A 14,952-nucleotide genomic window follows, 5' to 3' on the forward strand; every position below is an offset into this window, starting at 1 on the left:
AACATTTTAAAACAGATTTAATAACACAATCAATTCCGTTTTACAGATGTATTCCATCTTTTCCCCGATCCAAACACATTCCAGATGAGCAAATAATAACATTTCCAACCCCCTTTATGAACTCTTACCACTTTATAGGATTGTGTACTTAAATTATTTGTTTAAAAAAAACAGAAATGTTGACACAAAATGACTCATAAACAAGTACATATAAACATGGGCATTTACTCTTGAGTCGCAATTCCAACTTAAAAAATGAAATCATATTGGTAAATATTTCACAGCCAATAAAGCTTTTAACAAAGATGCTGCATAGCCTGAATACAAATATTGTGCTCTGTAAAATTGGACACGAGAGACAATCAAAGCTACGGTATTAGACTGAACTTAAGTAATGGCAGTTAAAAATAAAAAGATGCTTCAAAAGCATTCAAATGTGTTGACTGAACTGAAATGTTTTTTGTATAGCAATAATTGTATTGTCCCTTTTGAAATCTTGTTGACTCTGCTACAAAGTGCTGCAAGGTGTAATGGGAAAGTGAGGTGTTATTTTCTTTGTCACCAAACGCAGCTTAATCCTGCTACCTTTGTCAGAGAACCTCTCACTACACGACAAGTGGAAAGTGAAAAGCGCGCCCCATCCAATTCAACCTTTACTACAAAAACTCCCCCCCCCCATTCCAAATAACCAACGTTTCGTGTTGCAGAAATGACATCTTTGCTTGGCAGAGAATGATTGATTTCCGCTAAAACGGCAGCGGGGAACTATCAGGCTCTGTGTGGATGGAATGGAGGCATTGTTGCTTTGTTCCCCAATCGTCCATTAGGCTTTATTTGATTCATGAGATTTTCTCACTCGGCTTTTCCTCCAACCATTAAACTGCCTCTTCGGCAGTCACACGGCTATTTACAAGCTGCGTAAATGTGGATTTTGATGAGGGAAGTTTCCGAAACAAAAAAAACAAAAAAAATGAAAAGGGTTGATTGATTTGTTGATTTGAGAGCAAGATGGCAGAGTACTTTTTATCTTCTATTCCACAACCTGCTGTCGGTCTAAACAAGGCCATGAAAACCAAAATTGTCAGACAAGTGACCCAGCAAACCAAGTGTGGCCCTTTTGGCAGTCTTAGTTTGGATTAGCAAATTTAGTCTCAGTCAACGACCACTCCACATGGATAAGTTTACTCCACGTGTACCAAAATAAATATTCTTTCACTGCGCCGCTTATTTCTGATAATAAAACACCAGGGGAGTTCCAGAAGTCAAACAAATAATATCCTTGGAAAAAAAAAAAAAAAGCATTGAGCCTATTTCTTGCCATTTGATTTAGATTCCCCAAAATAGAATCCAATTTGAACATGTCTTCAAATTAGGTATTTGTTGGATACAAACAGTAGGGACCAAAAAAAAAAAAAAAAAGGACATAACAGCATTACTTATGGATGGCTAGGTTTTGGAGGAGCGATACACAGAGCTATTAAAGAACCATAATCCTCATAATGAGATGATACTGCCTGGTGAGTCGCTCTTGCATGCGTGTGTGTGTGATCCAGATTGGGTTCTTTTCCAGGAACTAGACTGCCCCTTTCTGGTCCTGCTCTGTAGGTACAGAGTAAATTCTAGTGACACACAAAGGGAACATAGTTGAGGAAGGTGGGGGGGGGAGAAGGTTGAGAAACCTATGTGACAGATGAAACTGAGCAAAAGCAAACATGTCATCTTTTAGATATTTTTAGGCTACGTTTAGCAGCAGGAGGAACATCCGCGTGTCGGAACTCAGGAAATGCGTGGCTGTCTCAAACGGCACAGTTCTGACAGGTGCGCAGAGGCTGCATCGCCTCAAAACACAGATCACCCTGGGTGGGTCTGTTGCTCCACCGAGCCCGAGGTTGCCGTGTGATTAAGCGTCTTTTCAGCGGTGCGATCAGTCGGCGGCAAACACGGCTAGCGCATGCAAAACACACACACACACGCTGCAGCCCCCGGCCGGGAGGGAGCCAGTAATCCCGCTGAGGAATTTAACCCTTCGGGCTTGACTTGAACGGCTCAACAAATGCTTCAAGAGTACTGGCATCAAGTTTGAACTTTGGAACAACACATTTTACTAAAAAAATATATATATATGGATTTAGTATTTACACCCCCGCAAAAAAAAAAGGATTGCAAGTATCGGCTAAAGGGCACAACAAAAAGATTGCTCAGATTTATAGGAAAAACATTTTCATATTGAATAACTCCCGACACCAGACCTTCAAGGTAGATGATTTTACCTAACCTACCATAACTATCTTTTTATTGCCACGAAAATCTCTTTTTGAATGCTAGTCACACCTAGGCGATAAGGCCATGGATGCAATACTGTGAAGGTCATCTCTCATGACGTTAGCTGTAAAGCAGGTTAGAGCTTGTCCGATGAGGCTACACCATCCCAGTAGCTGCTCATCGTCCTGAGGCTATTGTTTGATGTCTAAGATGGAGAGGCGAAATGTTGGGGAGTGTTCAAATGGTGACGCACGTCGACCTCAGGCTGGGTCGGTAATTGCTTAGCAAGCTCAAACAAGCTCGGATGGGTGGAAGCCTGTTTCGCTTTGCCAGTGAAGTGTTTTCCTCTGGTTTGGACGCTGCCAGTTTGGATAACGTTTGGGCAATTTGGCTCGGGCGGCAGGGAAACTGTTAGCCACTGGACTGGTTCTGCCACCTGCAGGGTTGACTTAGCGGAAAAGCAAGGCGAGGGCGTTTTCTATCCAACACAAATATAGTCTGCACCTCATAAAGGAATCTTTTTAACAGCTAGAAAAAGAGCAATAAAATGAAACTTATGACCTTACCCGTGCTGTTGTTTGTGCATGCGGCGTCTTACTAACATAACAGCTGCAAGAGAGAAATGAAAAACGTCAGAGCAGCACAAGCTTGTTTGTTTAGGTGTTCACACTTTTGAAAGATTGCAGCCAAGCGTTGGAAGGGGCTCCCGAGCAGTGCATTTGTCATCAGTGGACATGAAACGCCGACAACTTCTCATTTCACTCGCTGAGGTATGAGCACAACACAAACTTACCGACTATGACTGCGACCGAAAGAGCCAACACGCTCACGCCTCCGATGATGGCAATCAGAGTGAATTGATCTGAAAGAAGAAATAGAAATGTGGTTATTATCTAACAGTGACAGCTAAGATGCTACCCAATGCTAACGAAGATAATAACAATTATAACCTTTGATTATTTACTCACCTGTCATGTCCTCCAGACCTTTGGTTTTATCAACAAATGTTTCTAAATCATTTCTGTCCTGGATCTCCGTCAACTCTGAAAGAGAGGAAATTACTTCACCTTACTGGCACATAGATAGAACCACCTTAAGAAGAAGAATGCAATGTATCAACATGCTGACATGTTAAAGAAATGTTTGTGTCGCTCGGACCACACTCGTCCATCTTATCACACTTCCCAAATAACAGTCGCGCGTTATTGCCTTTGCAACAAAGTATATTACGTCAACGAGACAGACGCATGTTAAGACATATTTCCAAGCAAAATGGAGTGAAATAGGAATGTGGGTGCAGAATGGTAGAGAGCTCAGCGTGCGTAAACATTGAAATGGTGTCTCTTTCCAGGTAGGCTGCTTTGAGCAGATCTGTGATTCCATCAAATGTCTTTTCCAGACAAAAATGAGGAGTGACACAGAGAGGTGCACTGAGGGAATGAGAATGCCACTGCTGATTAGCTGACCCGCGGCCAAGATGTCGAAATGTTCATTGGCCTTTTGGCACAATCGTCAGGGTCCCCATAGTGAGCTAATTGATTCTATTTGGGATTTAATGGATGACGGGGGGGGGAGGCTGGAGCTGTTCACACGTCCCATAGGTCGAGAACAACCTGTACACAAAGCTTGATGACAATAACCGCCGAGGGCACAACCTTCCTGTACTCTCCCTTGGACGTCTGCCATTATGCTGTTTGCATTAGTGACGCCATCGTGCAAAGTCCCATTTCCACTATTTACTCTTGGGAACTGAAAAATCAACTCACCATTTTCCTCAAAGGAATCCTCATCATCATCGCCTGTGGATGGAGGAGAAAACAGATTCAGATGCGACTCTTACATCACAATAGCAAGTCACATGGTGTTGTGGTACACAAGACTTTTATGCAGACGGCGTGGGATCGGTTCTGTGACAGTTGGTGTGAGTGTGGGTGTCTATATGTGGCCTGTGATTGGATGGCTACACATCCAGGGTGGAGTCTACCTTTTGCCCAGTAAACTGGGGTAGACTCTTGTTGATTGGGAACAGGATAAGCAGCATAAAACCAATTGATGAAGTACAATGATGAATACAAGAACAGTCAACAATGCTGCTTTTACATTTATAATAATAACCCTTGGCTCCGCTAACCACTGCCACCATCTGCTGAGCAGCAGTTTGTGACCGTGCTTGCCCCACAGCAGGCCAATAATAATAAAGTTTATAGATGATAGAAGTATGAGCAATATTAAATGCTATTTTTCTTTGCTCACTCAGCAGCAGGCCCATAGTAATAATAATTTGAATTTCTTCAATGATTGCTTCTTTTTTTTTTTTAGATGTTTTCTCTTTTCCAATAAATCCCTAAAAAACATATTGGGTGATATTACATACCATCAAAAGCAGATCCTTCAAGCTCATCTGAAAAAACTGTGGAGTAGAAGACATTAATTCACCATACAGGGTTTTTAATCACAGTTTGGCTCATGAATAATAAGCAATTGACATGCATAAAGACATACAGTGGATATAGAAAGTCTACACACCCCTGTTCGGAGGCCATGTTTTTGTGTTAGAGAAAATACAAGCTATATAAATGTATATAAATAATTTCAATAGCTTTTTTTCCATAATGTGACCTATAACCTGTGCAACTAAAACGTTTTCCCCATTGAGTTGGTTGTTAATTATTATTTTTTTATTACACAAAACCTATAATTTGAGGGCGTGGCGTTATCGTTACTGTAGTTGGATATTGCACGTGTTAACTGTGACTTCCTCAAGACGAATTCATTAGTCTTGTCTTTAATGTTATTCTTGAATTGTTTCAGCCTAGTGTACTGTAAATACCTCATGCAGTACTACATGTCGGTAGATGAGGAAAGCGCGCCGGGACACGGCGGCTGATTAGATGTTTATCAGCTGCAAGCAGCGGCACCAAGACGAGAACTCACCAGTAGCGGTTGGCAGCAGCAGACAAAGGAGCAACAATCGCATCATCTTCAAATGCTGCGGGGGGGAGAGTGAGAGAAACCAAGTTAAAAATATCTACCATCATATTCAGTCATTGACGTGTGAAAAGAAAAAAAAAAGTGTTTTTGGTTCAGACGATGGAAAGCTTCAACCATGCCTATTATTGGTCTTGTTTGGCACCCTGAGACTATTTCGCGTAAGCAGTCAGTGGAAAATTAAAAAGGCCTACTCGTGTTGTTTATACTGGTCTGAGGGTATGCACGCAAGGCAACTTGAGGTGCGTGCGAGGAGCTGAGAAGGAGCACCTTATTTCCCACACTACTCAGCAAAAATAAAAAATTCTGTCACAGTCAGCTGCCAGCAAGAGGCTATTTGACATTGTCTTGTCCTTTGTATCTTTGAAGCAACATTCAAATGATTGCCTAAAGGAATGACAGGGAGTATTGTTTTTTTTATGTAATTTTGCAAAAGACAATTTACCTTTCAGAAGAGTAAATATTTACCAGTCAACTGACACATAAGCACGGGAAACAAATTCCTAATGACAAGCGTAACTTCGCACTACCAAAATGTAAAAGCCAGCTGTTCCACGTGGTGCCAAACAAAGCCCCAGCTGTGTCCAACACAATACACCGGCTGATATTTTTAAAATCGGAAAACATGGGAACGACCTCTCTTCCAGTGGAAATCCCAGACCAAGACTCTCTGACTCGAGTCAGTAGTGATTTGCATGGGATCGGGACCCAATACTCACTCAAGCAAGTAATACAGAAGCTTTCTTGCTGACCTTTGTAGCCACTGCTCATTGTTCGCTTTAGCCATTGTGTTTGGTTTCCGCCGCTGTTAATGACTATGTAGAAAGAACCAATATAACACACATTACGTCCGTCATACAGGCGGCAGATACGAGTCATTGCTCACGGGCACTGGTGGGTAATTTTACAGGAATTTAATTTTAGTTCTACTTTATTCTTAAGTCTACTTTGGGTGTGCCATGGTTTCTGTCATCTGCAGAATTCCATTTATCTTCTCTGTGGGGAGAGCAGCCCACATCAAGATTATGTGCTAAATTAAAATAGTATCACAATCTATTAGTTTGGCCAAACTGGAAAATATAATCACACAACAGATGCTGATTCGGGAGGTTTTTTTCAGTCTCTGGAATAGCTGCAGGAGCTCTCTATAAGGAAACATGCTAAGAAGCTACAAATAAAAACTGCCTCCAAATTGCTCTGCCTGAAATAATAAGCGGATCCGATTTAGGGAGTATTTATCAAAGCCGTTGACTGCCTCTGTATCAAAATGGCTCCAGTTGCCTGCAGCATTTTCCAATTGGGTAATATATTCTTGTACAATTGAATGGCAAATGAATTTACTTTTTAACACAAGACTAAATTTACAACTCATAAGAACCGTAGTCTTGCTTACGAAGAAGAAATACCAGCTGCCTTCGGGTCATAATAAAGATTCAAAGATTAGAGACGCTAAATCTACAAATCATAAAACTACTTAGCAGTGCTAGAAAAAGTTGAAATTGATTCCATGATTTTAGTTTTGATTCCTTTTGGTCCGACTAGGGGTCAGGACCAGTTCAATGGGTGGATGATTATTCACAATCAAGCAGGCACACGCTAATTTAGTTAGTTAGTTAGTTAGTTAGTTAGTTAGTTAGTTAGTTAGTTAGTTAGTTAGTTAGTTAGTTAGTGATAGATAGTGATAGATAGTGATAGATAGTGATAGAGAGATAGAGATAGATAGATAGATAGATAGATAGATAGATAGATAGATAGATAGATAGATAGATAGATAGATAGATAGATAGAGTAATTTTAAAATAGTACAAAGGTAAGTGATGAAAGCTAAAGAACAAAGAAACTGAAGTTGACAAAAAATGGTAATGCAAGTCTAAAATCGAATACAATGCTGTTAAAATCTTTGAAGTGGGATGATAAAAGACTGAAACACAAATGGCCCTTGCGCCATATCATACTGCTATAAGATTCGATAAAAATTAGAACACAATAATGCATGCCGTAATCCTATTTGCAGACAGTCAAACATGGCTGAGATATAGATTTAAAAAAAAAAAAAAACGTTTAACAGAGATAAAGCAGTCCTATCTGACCTGTGACACGATAAGTGAAGCTGCTGATAATGATTCCTAGATTTTACAGCCCAGAATAATGAGCACGCAGGAAGTGTGCTGCAGAATTACAAACTGTCATTCCATCATGAAGATGTCCCCTATATAAAAAAGAGAATGCACGTTTTTCTTGCCACAAGAAAAAAAATAGTAAATTCATTTGAAAGGAGTAAAAAAATAGTAATACCTGCATGATACATACCAATGGGGAGAGAGAAGCGAACTGGATGAAGTGCATCCTTGTTATGTCCCTATGCTGTGTGCCACACTCCCCAAAGCTGCTGCCCACTTCCTTAAAGGAATCCGCGGCTTCGTGAGTCAAACCCGGGCCAAAGTTTGCTCCGGGGATTTACACAGCCTTCAGTAATACCAATGTGGCCCTGGAAACTACCGCGACAGTTTCCTGCCTTTTCGACCAAGTCACCACAACTTCCGGTAAAGTTCCAGGCAGTGAAACATGATAAGCTTTGCTTTTGATTGTTTTATTTTTAAATTACATTTGAATCAATACAAATTAAAAAAAAAAAAAAAGATTTTAAATAACGGTGTTTTTTCATGAAAGACAACCGGCCCCTTATCATAATGACGTCCAGCTGGGGAATTCTCGCGATAACTGATAAGGCCATATCAACCGCAGGTGCGCTAATTGACAGCCATAGCTCCGCTTCCCATGGGGCTAGCATGAAATATTTCATCCTCCCTGAAAACAAAGTTTCTTGTTACTCCAAGTTTGTTATTTTAGAGCAGGAATGATGCAGCCTCTACTGCTGCTTCATATGTGCCTGGTGTGCCTTGGTAAGTGTTGGTCACTTAATTGAAACGTATTGACAGCTTCCTCAGTCACAATTTCAAGATGGAGTTTTTTCCCGCCCATCTTGCTCTGCTCCATTATTCATTTGTGTACATCGTTTTGAGATGGCGACATGACAAACGTTATGCTAGATTTCAAGAAGGTCGTAAATCTGAATTACCCCACTCTGATATTCCCAATGTATCCCTTAAAGTGCCACAAAAAGCATTTAACATGTCGGCATGCGTGTGTGATATACTGTTTTCATAGGCTTTTTTAGCATTCTTTAACTCTTAAAAACTGGATAATGCATGACTGTCAAGAGCCACTCATTTACAATGTTGGCCTGTCTGACTTGACTGAGTCATGCAGCCGCTACCGATGATGACTCCATGCTGCCTTTGCATCGTTTGGTTAGTTTTCTTCTCCACCCCTCACTTAAAGTAGCACTCAAGTCTCAACAATTCCCTGCCTGCCCACTCAAATTATGTCCACTTTTGAATGATATTTGGGCTGTGCCTATGTTGTAACCCTTGGAGCAAATAAAATGTTTTGCTTTTGTATGTGACATTTTTGTCTCATAGTCCCCATTTTCTTAGACAATAGTAAAAGCTAGAAAGAAAATGGATTTTTGGTTTTATAGATGCATTTTTTTCCCTATGCCATATTGTAAGCTGGTTAGTATTGTCCACAATGCTTCATGCAAGTAAGTCCCTGTCCCAACAGAGCATGCACATAAAGTTTCAACTTACAGGTAAAGTTTGCTGTATCTCAGGATTCTCTCTACGCACTGCCGGTATGTTGCTTCCACAGAGATCCTTGTTATGGGATGTACTGGAGGCGGTCTGCACCTTTAATACAGGTGTATCCAGTCAGGAACTAGGAACATACACTTCATTGGCTGCTCAGCTGGTTGAAATCTGACACCACACCTCTTATCTTCTTCTGCTTGCATACTGCGAAACCTGTCTAACCCTGCACACAGGACGTTATCAGGCTTTGCAAGTGTGTAGTTTGCAGTTGTAAATTCAACTGTTGTCACAATTGTCTGACCTATTCATGTTAGCTTAAATGCAGGAACGCCTTTCTTTGAGGTGTTTTTTTCTAATCATGTACAATACAATGTTTTGTTTTCCTTCTCAGGTCTCGCTGGGGCGAGTTTTGGTCGGAATTTTCTGATGATGTTTCCACCTCATAATGACCCCACAGCAGACGCGAGCCACCGAGTGACGATAACGGCGACTGGTGTTTGGGCTTCAGTCACTGTGAAAGTTCTGCAAAGTAACTTCTCGCGTCACATCTCTCTCAATGCATCTCAGTCCCAGACTATTCACCTGCCTCGCTCTGTGGAAATGGCCAGCGCTCGTTCTTCCTCGCTCCTCAGTATAGCATCCGTACAGCCTGTTACGGTTCTCGCGACATTCTGCACCCAGACAGGATGCGAGCATAGCCTCCTTCACGACGTGGCTTCCTGGGGGACCCATTACTATCCCGTTAGTCCAAACTTCCCAAGTCAGACATCTGTCAGCAAGATGGTGGTCACCAACTCCAATCAGGAGACGGCGGTGGAAATCTATCTCTCGGGGGATGTAGTGTTTGATGGCACTTTATACCCTGAAGGAAGTTACCTCAAGTTGCATTTAGGGGTGTTTGAAAGCATCCAACTCCAAAGTAGTTTCAGCCTCTCTGGCTCAGAGATTTATGCCCAAGAATCAGTTGGTGTCATTGTTGGTTTTACCTGCAAAAAACACTTATTAGGGGATTGCATTTATGGATTTTCTCAATTTAAACCAGTCTCTCTCTGGAGTTATGAATATTTTGTCCCTCCCCTTGTAAATTCTGGAAAGACTCCCAGTCTCCTGTTGGCTATGACAAACATCAACTCTAGCCTGGAGGTCACCACTAACAATGGGCAGAAAAGTGTGGCTTTAAGGAGAGGGGTTATGAAGACCATCCCAGTTTTGGCCTTGGATGAAATTCATGTCATTAGCGACATTCCACTTCAGCTTATTTATTACAGACATGACCTTGAGCAGCGGGCTTCAACTCTAACAGCGCTGTTGTCTGTGGAAGAGACCTGCCAAAATGGGCCAATGGTTGATGCCGAAAATGTTACTTATGTCGATGTGGGTCACCGTCTGAGCACTTTGAACAAAAAGCTCCGTCCATCGCTGTGTGAAAAAAGTGAGTAGCCTACTGTGTCATATTTTTATTGTATGTGCTAACCTATTTTTTTTTTCCCTCCCGTTAGAAATATCTTCCTGTAATGACTTGCACTGTGGTCACAAAGAGCAGTGCTCCTTTAGAAATGGACATCATTTATGTTCCTTGAAGACTAAAGTATGCTCTGCATGGGGTGATTCTTATTATCGCACCTTTGATGGAAAACATTTTGTTCTCCTGGGAAATTGTAATTATACCTTAGTGCAGACCACTTGTCCAGGCATAAATGCTTCCACTCCACTACAGGTTAATATCGCCAGGGCATATTTGAATAGGGCCACTGTCTCCAGCATTCAAAGCTTGGAGATAAAAATCCTTGGTTTTAATATTTCCATGGTTAAAGGAGAGCGGAATCAAATCAGGGTAAGATAGAACACTATTTTCTCAAAGAAAAAATGACCTACCTGAATGTGTGAACTCACTCTTTTACTTTTTAAATTTATAGGTTAATGGTCAGAGCAAGAACCTGCCAGTCATCTTGAATAATGGAATCCTAAGAATGTATCCAAGTGGCCCTGGTGTTCTTCTCGAAACTTCCTTTGGCATGACTCTGCTGTATGACTGGGTTCATAATATTCAGATTGAAGCAGGCCCAGAGCTGCATGGACTTCTGTGTGGTCTTTGTGGAAATGCCAATGGCAGCACTTCAGATGACGCAATCATTCCCAATAGTACTAATATGTCCAAAACTATGGATTTCACCCTCCCCTGGGTGTTGGATGGCAACGCAGCTGCATGTAGTCAAGACTGTAGAGATGGCCCATGTCAAGCGTGCAGTCGCACACAATCTTCTCCAGGCGTAAATGGCAACTCCCATGAGAATAATTGCACTTTGCTGAAGAGGAAGGATGGACCTTTTAGTGGCTGTCACTTGTATATTGATCCCGAACCCTTTGTTCATAGTTGTGACAACATCCTGTGCCTCAGTGGAGCTGCCAGGTCACTGTGTAAAGTGTTTGCAGCTTATGCCAACATCTGCCAGAGGCTCGGGGGCAGCATCCAAAACTGGAGAGCAATCACAAAGTGTTGTAAGTTCCAAACAGCTTCATGTTTACCTTGTTTAATTAGAAGTAAATGTTTAATCTTTTTTTTTTTCTTTCCCAAAAAGATCCAACTTGCCCCATAAACAGCCATTATGAGGTGTGTGGGTCAGCCTGCCCTGCAACATGTGGTAACCCAGATCCCAGCCACAATTGCTCCCTCCCTTGTTTGGAATTGTGCCAGTGCAACAGGGGATATCTGCTAAGTAACGGCAAGTGTGTCTTGCCTAGTGAGTGCGGTTGTGTTCAAAACGGCTCCTATTATCTCCCCTCGAAGACCTTTTGGATGGACCAGCAGTGTCAAGAGAAATGTGTCTGCCAGCCTCAGTCCAAGACTGTTGGGTGCACTCATTCTCACTGTCAGGCTGGAGAAGTCTGCAAGGTTTTAAATGGAGTCCTCGGCTGCCACGCTGAGGGACGTGGCCTTTGTATAGCCAAAGGCAATCATGTCACCACATTTGACGGCAAGAAGTTTGAAGTTTATGGAAACTGTAGTTATCTGCTCACATCACACTGTCCCACACGAGGCTACCTGCAAGACTTCAGTGTCAAGGGTCAAGAACTCGTCAAGACAGGAGCTAATGTTTCTTTTCGACATGTTGAGATGTCTGTTGCTGGTTATTCCATTGAGATGTCATATGGATGGCACAGTAAGGTTATGGTGAGTAGGATATGCTGCTTCTAAGTTTTTTGTTTTGTTTTTTTTAAATATATTTATTGGTAATCATTATCTTCTTTTAGGTAAACGGTCTGCTGCTGAAGCTTCCTTCCATTTTGAGCCAAGGCAAAATAATGCTCCATCTAAAAGGACAGTCGGTTTGTTTAGAAACAGACTTTGGTCTTGTTGTGACATACAGCCCAGTCATTTTGACAGTCACAATGCCCGAGGTCTTTGCCGGTCAACTTTGTGGACTTTGCGGAAACTTTAATTATAAACCACAGGATGACCCAGTAGCACATGATTCTGATATTAGTCAAGCTGTTCGATATTGGCGAACTAGCGGTGGTCAAGAATGTTGGGATTTGCCCATGAGCACATCTAGCTGCACTCCTCAAGAGCAGGATACTTATCAGGGAGAGAATTTTTGTGGAAGGTTACTGGATCCTGAGGGTGCATTCCAGAGCTGCCACAAAACCGTGGATCCTCAAGATTTCTATGATGACTGTGTTCATGACCTCTGCAGTGGTAACCAAACGACCCTGTGCCAGATTCTGTCCAGCTACGTTGCACTATGTCAAGAAATGGGCGCCAGTGTGGACGAATGGCGAGATTCAAAATTTTGTTGTAAGTCATCAAGTAGACTCTTGCCTGTAGGTGTTCTGTTTAAAGTTGGTTGGAATAATTTACTGTCCTTCTCTTCCTCAGCTGCCACATGCCCGTCCAAGAGTGAATACCGCCTCTGTTCTACTCACATGTTTGCCTGTGCCCATAACCCAAGTCCTCTTTCAGAAAGATGCAAGGAAGGTTGTTTTTGCAAGTCTGGCTTTTTCCACAGTGGTGGGGAATGTGTGCCAAATTCTGAATGCGGCTGCAGTTATAACGGTATTTACTATGAACTCCATGAAAAATTCCACCCTGATGAGAACTGCCTTCGGTCCTGTGCGTGTGTGGGCCACAACGTAGTGCAATGTAAAAGTAGCACGTGTCCAACTGGAACAGAGTGTGTCATCAAACATGGTCGCCGTGCATGCTATGGCATTTATTTGAAATGCACCCTCCTGGGTGGCAAACACTTGCAGACCTTTCATGGAGGTCATTTTGATTTGAACGTGGCAGATTTGCGCAAGCCTTTATTCCAGATCTGTGATGAACCTGGGCTTTTTGCTGCAGTCCTTAAAGAAAAGCTGCACCTTAAAATCCGTGATATCGACATAACGCTGTCCAAGGAGCTTTTTGGAAAAGTTGAGGTAAATGGCTTCAAATTTACTAAATTTTGTTTCCCCATATTAATTGAATGTGCTGTTTGCTTGTAGATAAATGGTGTCGTGAAGAACTTACCCATTTATATGAATGGTGTGGCAGTGTTGCTTTCTGGACGGCTGACCCGTATCATCGCTAATGACACTGGTGCCGTAGTCTCCTTCGGTGGACCTAATTTAATACAACTGACGATTCCAGCCACGCACAAAAGACTTTGTGGGTTATGTCAAAATACCGCGACGGTTGCTACAGACTACCAACGAAGTCTGATGTCGGATGATTCCACTCGTACGTCTCCCTGGTGCTTTTCTCCCACCGGAACAAACTGCCCCACTGACTGTCATGACTGTTTCTTATGCGACTCCATAAAAGAATTTGAATCAGATGGCCTCTGTGGCATGTTGCTTGCTCCTGAAGGCCCATTTGGACTTTGCCATTCCACTATTGACCCCATGCCATTTTTTCAGAACTGCGTGAAAGATCTGTGTGGCTCAAAAAATAAGGAATTGTTTTGTGACAGTTTGAGGCAATATGCATTTGTCTGCCAGGAAGTGGGAGTGAAGGTCAAACCATGGAGGGGAGATAAGTGCGGTAAGCTTTTTCACTTTTCCTTTTGTGAAGTCTGTAAATGCTCGCAGCTTAATTAGCACTAATTGATGCTTTTAAGAAGTTACATAAAATGACCTGTAATGCCCTACCCATATATAAAGCACATCATCCCAACTCTGTCTTTTTCCTCTCCCGCAGCACTTTGGTGCCCTGAGCATTCCCACTACAACATATGTGTTGGTGCATGTTCAGAGTCCTGCGCTACGTTATCTGATGTCCCCTGTCCATGGCCCTGCAATGAGGGGTGTCAGTGTGACTCTGGATATGTGCAGAGTGGGAGTGGCTGTGTCAAACCTGACCAATGTGGATGTCTCTACCTTGGGCATTACTATGAGGCAAGTCATTAGATTTTCTCATTCAGGCTGGCCATTTTTATTCAGTTATTGCATCGAAATATAAACCAATTTAAAAATGTTGCCTAATTTTTCTGGAGAAAAAGTTTTAAACGTGTTGGTCTAACTAAAGTTTTTATTTATTGTATTATTCATTGGCTGGGTCTGATGTGCTAAAATGCTAATCATGTCAAGTTGTGTGTTCATTGGACTTTAAACAAAAGTATTGCCACACACACACACCTATTTTTTTTTTTCTCCACAAAAGTAATTTGTCTGTTGCCCTTTAGATTGGGGATATTTTGTGGAATGTGAAGTGTTCCAAGCGGTGCAACTGTTGCGCCACTTCCAGACTGTGTTGTAGAGCAGCCTCTTGCCCCAAGGGGCAGAACTGCGTACTTAATGAAACTTGGCACTGTGCAGAGAAAAAAAGTAAGCCTGCCCTCCTCATCTTTTTACTTGGCATTTCTCCATGTAGCCCTTTTTTGCACTGTGAAATCTTTTTCTCTGCTCCACTACACTTGTTGTACTGCATCCCACATTATTGAATTCACGGGGATGTTATCTTCCTGTTGAACTAGTTCACTTTATACAAATTATGAGCCAGGCTGCCTTGCGGCAAAAGCATCAGACTGAATCTAAATTGATGTCAAGACTATACGTTAACCTTAAGGCATAT

The 14,952-nt window shown here is 42.0% G+C and overlaps 2 protein-coding genes across 5 annotated transcripts in view; one reads left to right on the plus strand and one right to left on the minus strand.

The window, feature by feature from the left end:
- si:dkey-262k9.2 (uncharacterized) lies at window positions 1-9,803 on the minus strand. Of its 2 annotated transcripts, XM_049731362.2 has the most exons (9): window positions 9,777-9,803; window positions 8,901-8,999; window positions 5,197-5,251; window positions 4,637-4,672; window positions 4,029-4,061; window positions 3,231-3,305; window positions 3,056-3,124; window positions 2,829-2,871; window positions 1-1,619 (listed from the first exon to the last, which is right to left on the minus strand). In XM_049731362.2, exons 1-9 carry the CDS (start codon window positions 9,786-9,788, stop codon window positions 1,574-1,576), a joined length of 468 nt encoding a protein of 155 aa, XP_049587319.1. In that variant the 5' UTR covers window positions 9,789-9,803; the 3' UTR covers window positions 1-1,573. The 2 variants fall into 2 exon arrangements, with proteins under 2 accessions (XP_049587319.1, XP_049587320.1); XM_049731363.2 differs by lacking the exons at window positions 8,901-8,999; window positions 9,777-9,803 and adding an exon at window positions 7,561-7,749.
- Window positions 7,947-14,952, plus strand: part of LOC125975504 (IgGFc-binding protein) — a 16,343-nt gene continuing 9,337 nt past the window's right edge. Inside the window, exons 1-10 of one of the 3 annotated variants that reach the window (XM_049731129.2) lie at window positions 7,947-8,153; window positions 9,292-10,332; window positions 10,400-10,734; window positions 10,817-11,399; window positions 11,480-12,072; window positions 12,153-12,696; window positions 12,778-13,319; window positions 13,386-13,923; window positions 14,080-14,276; window positions 14,564-14,705. In XM_049731129.2, the coding sequence (XP_049587086.1) occupies window positions 8,108-8,153; window positions 9,292-10,332; window positions 10,400-10,734; window positions 10,817-11,399; window positions 11,480-12,072; window positions 12,153-12,696; window positions 12,778-13,319; window positions 13,386-13,923; window positions 14,080-14,276; window positions 14,564-14,705 (4,561 nt within the window). In that variant the 5' untranslated portion in view covers window positions 7,947-8,107. The remainder of the gene's footprint in view (window positions 8,154-9,291; window positions 10,333-10,399; window positions 10,735-10,816; window positions 11,400-11,479; window positions 12,073-12,152; window positions 12,697-12,777; window positions 13,320-13,385; window positions 13,924-14,079; window positions 14,277-14,563; window positions 14,706-14,952) is intronic. The other 2 variants (XM_049731131.2, XM_049731130.2) reach the window with 2 other exon arrangements.

This window comes from Syngnathus scovelli, chromosome 9 (genome assembly GCF_024217435.2).
Source record: "Syngnathus scovelli strain Florida chromosome 9, RoL_Ssco_1.2, whole genome shotgun sequence".
Classification (NCBI taxonomy): Eukaryota; Metazoa; Chordata; class Actinopteri; order Syngnathiformes; family Syngnathidae; genus Syngnathus; species Syngnathus scovelli.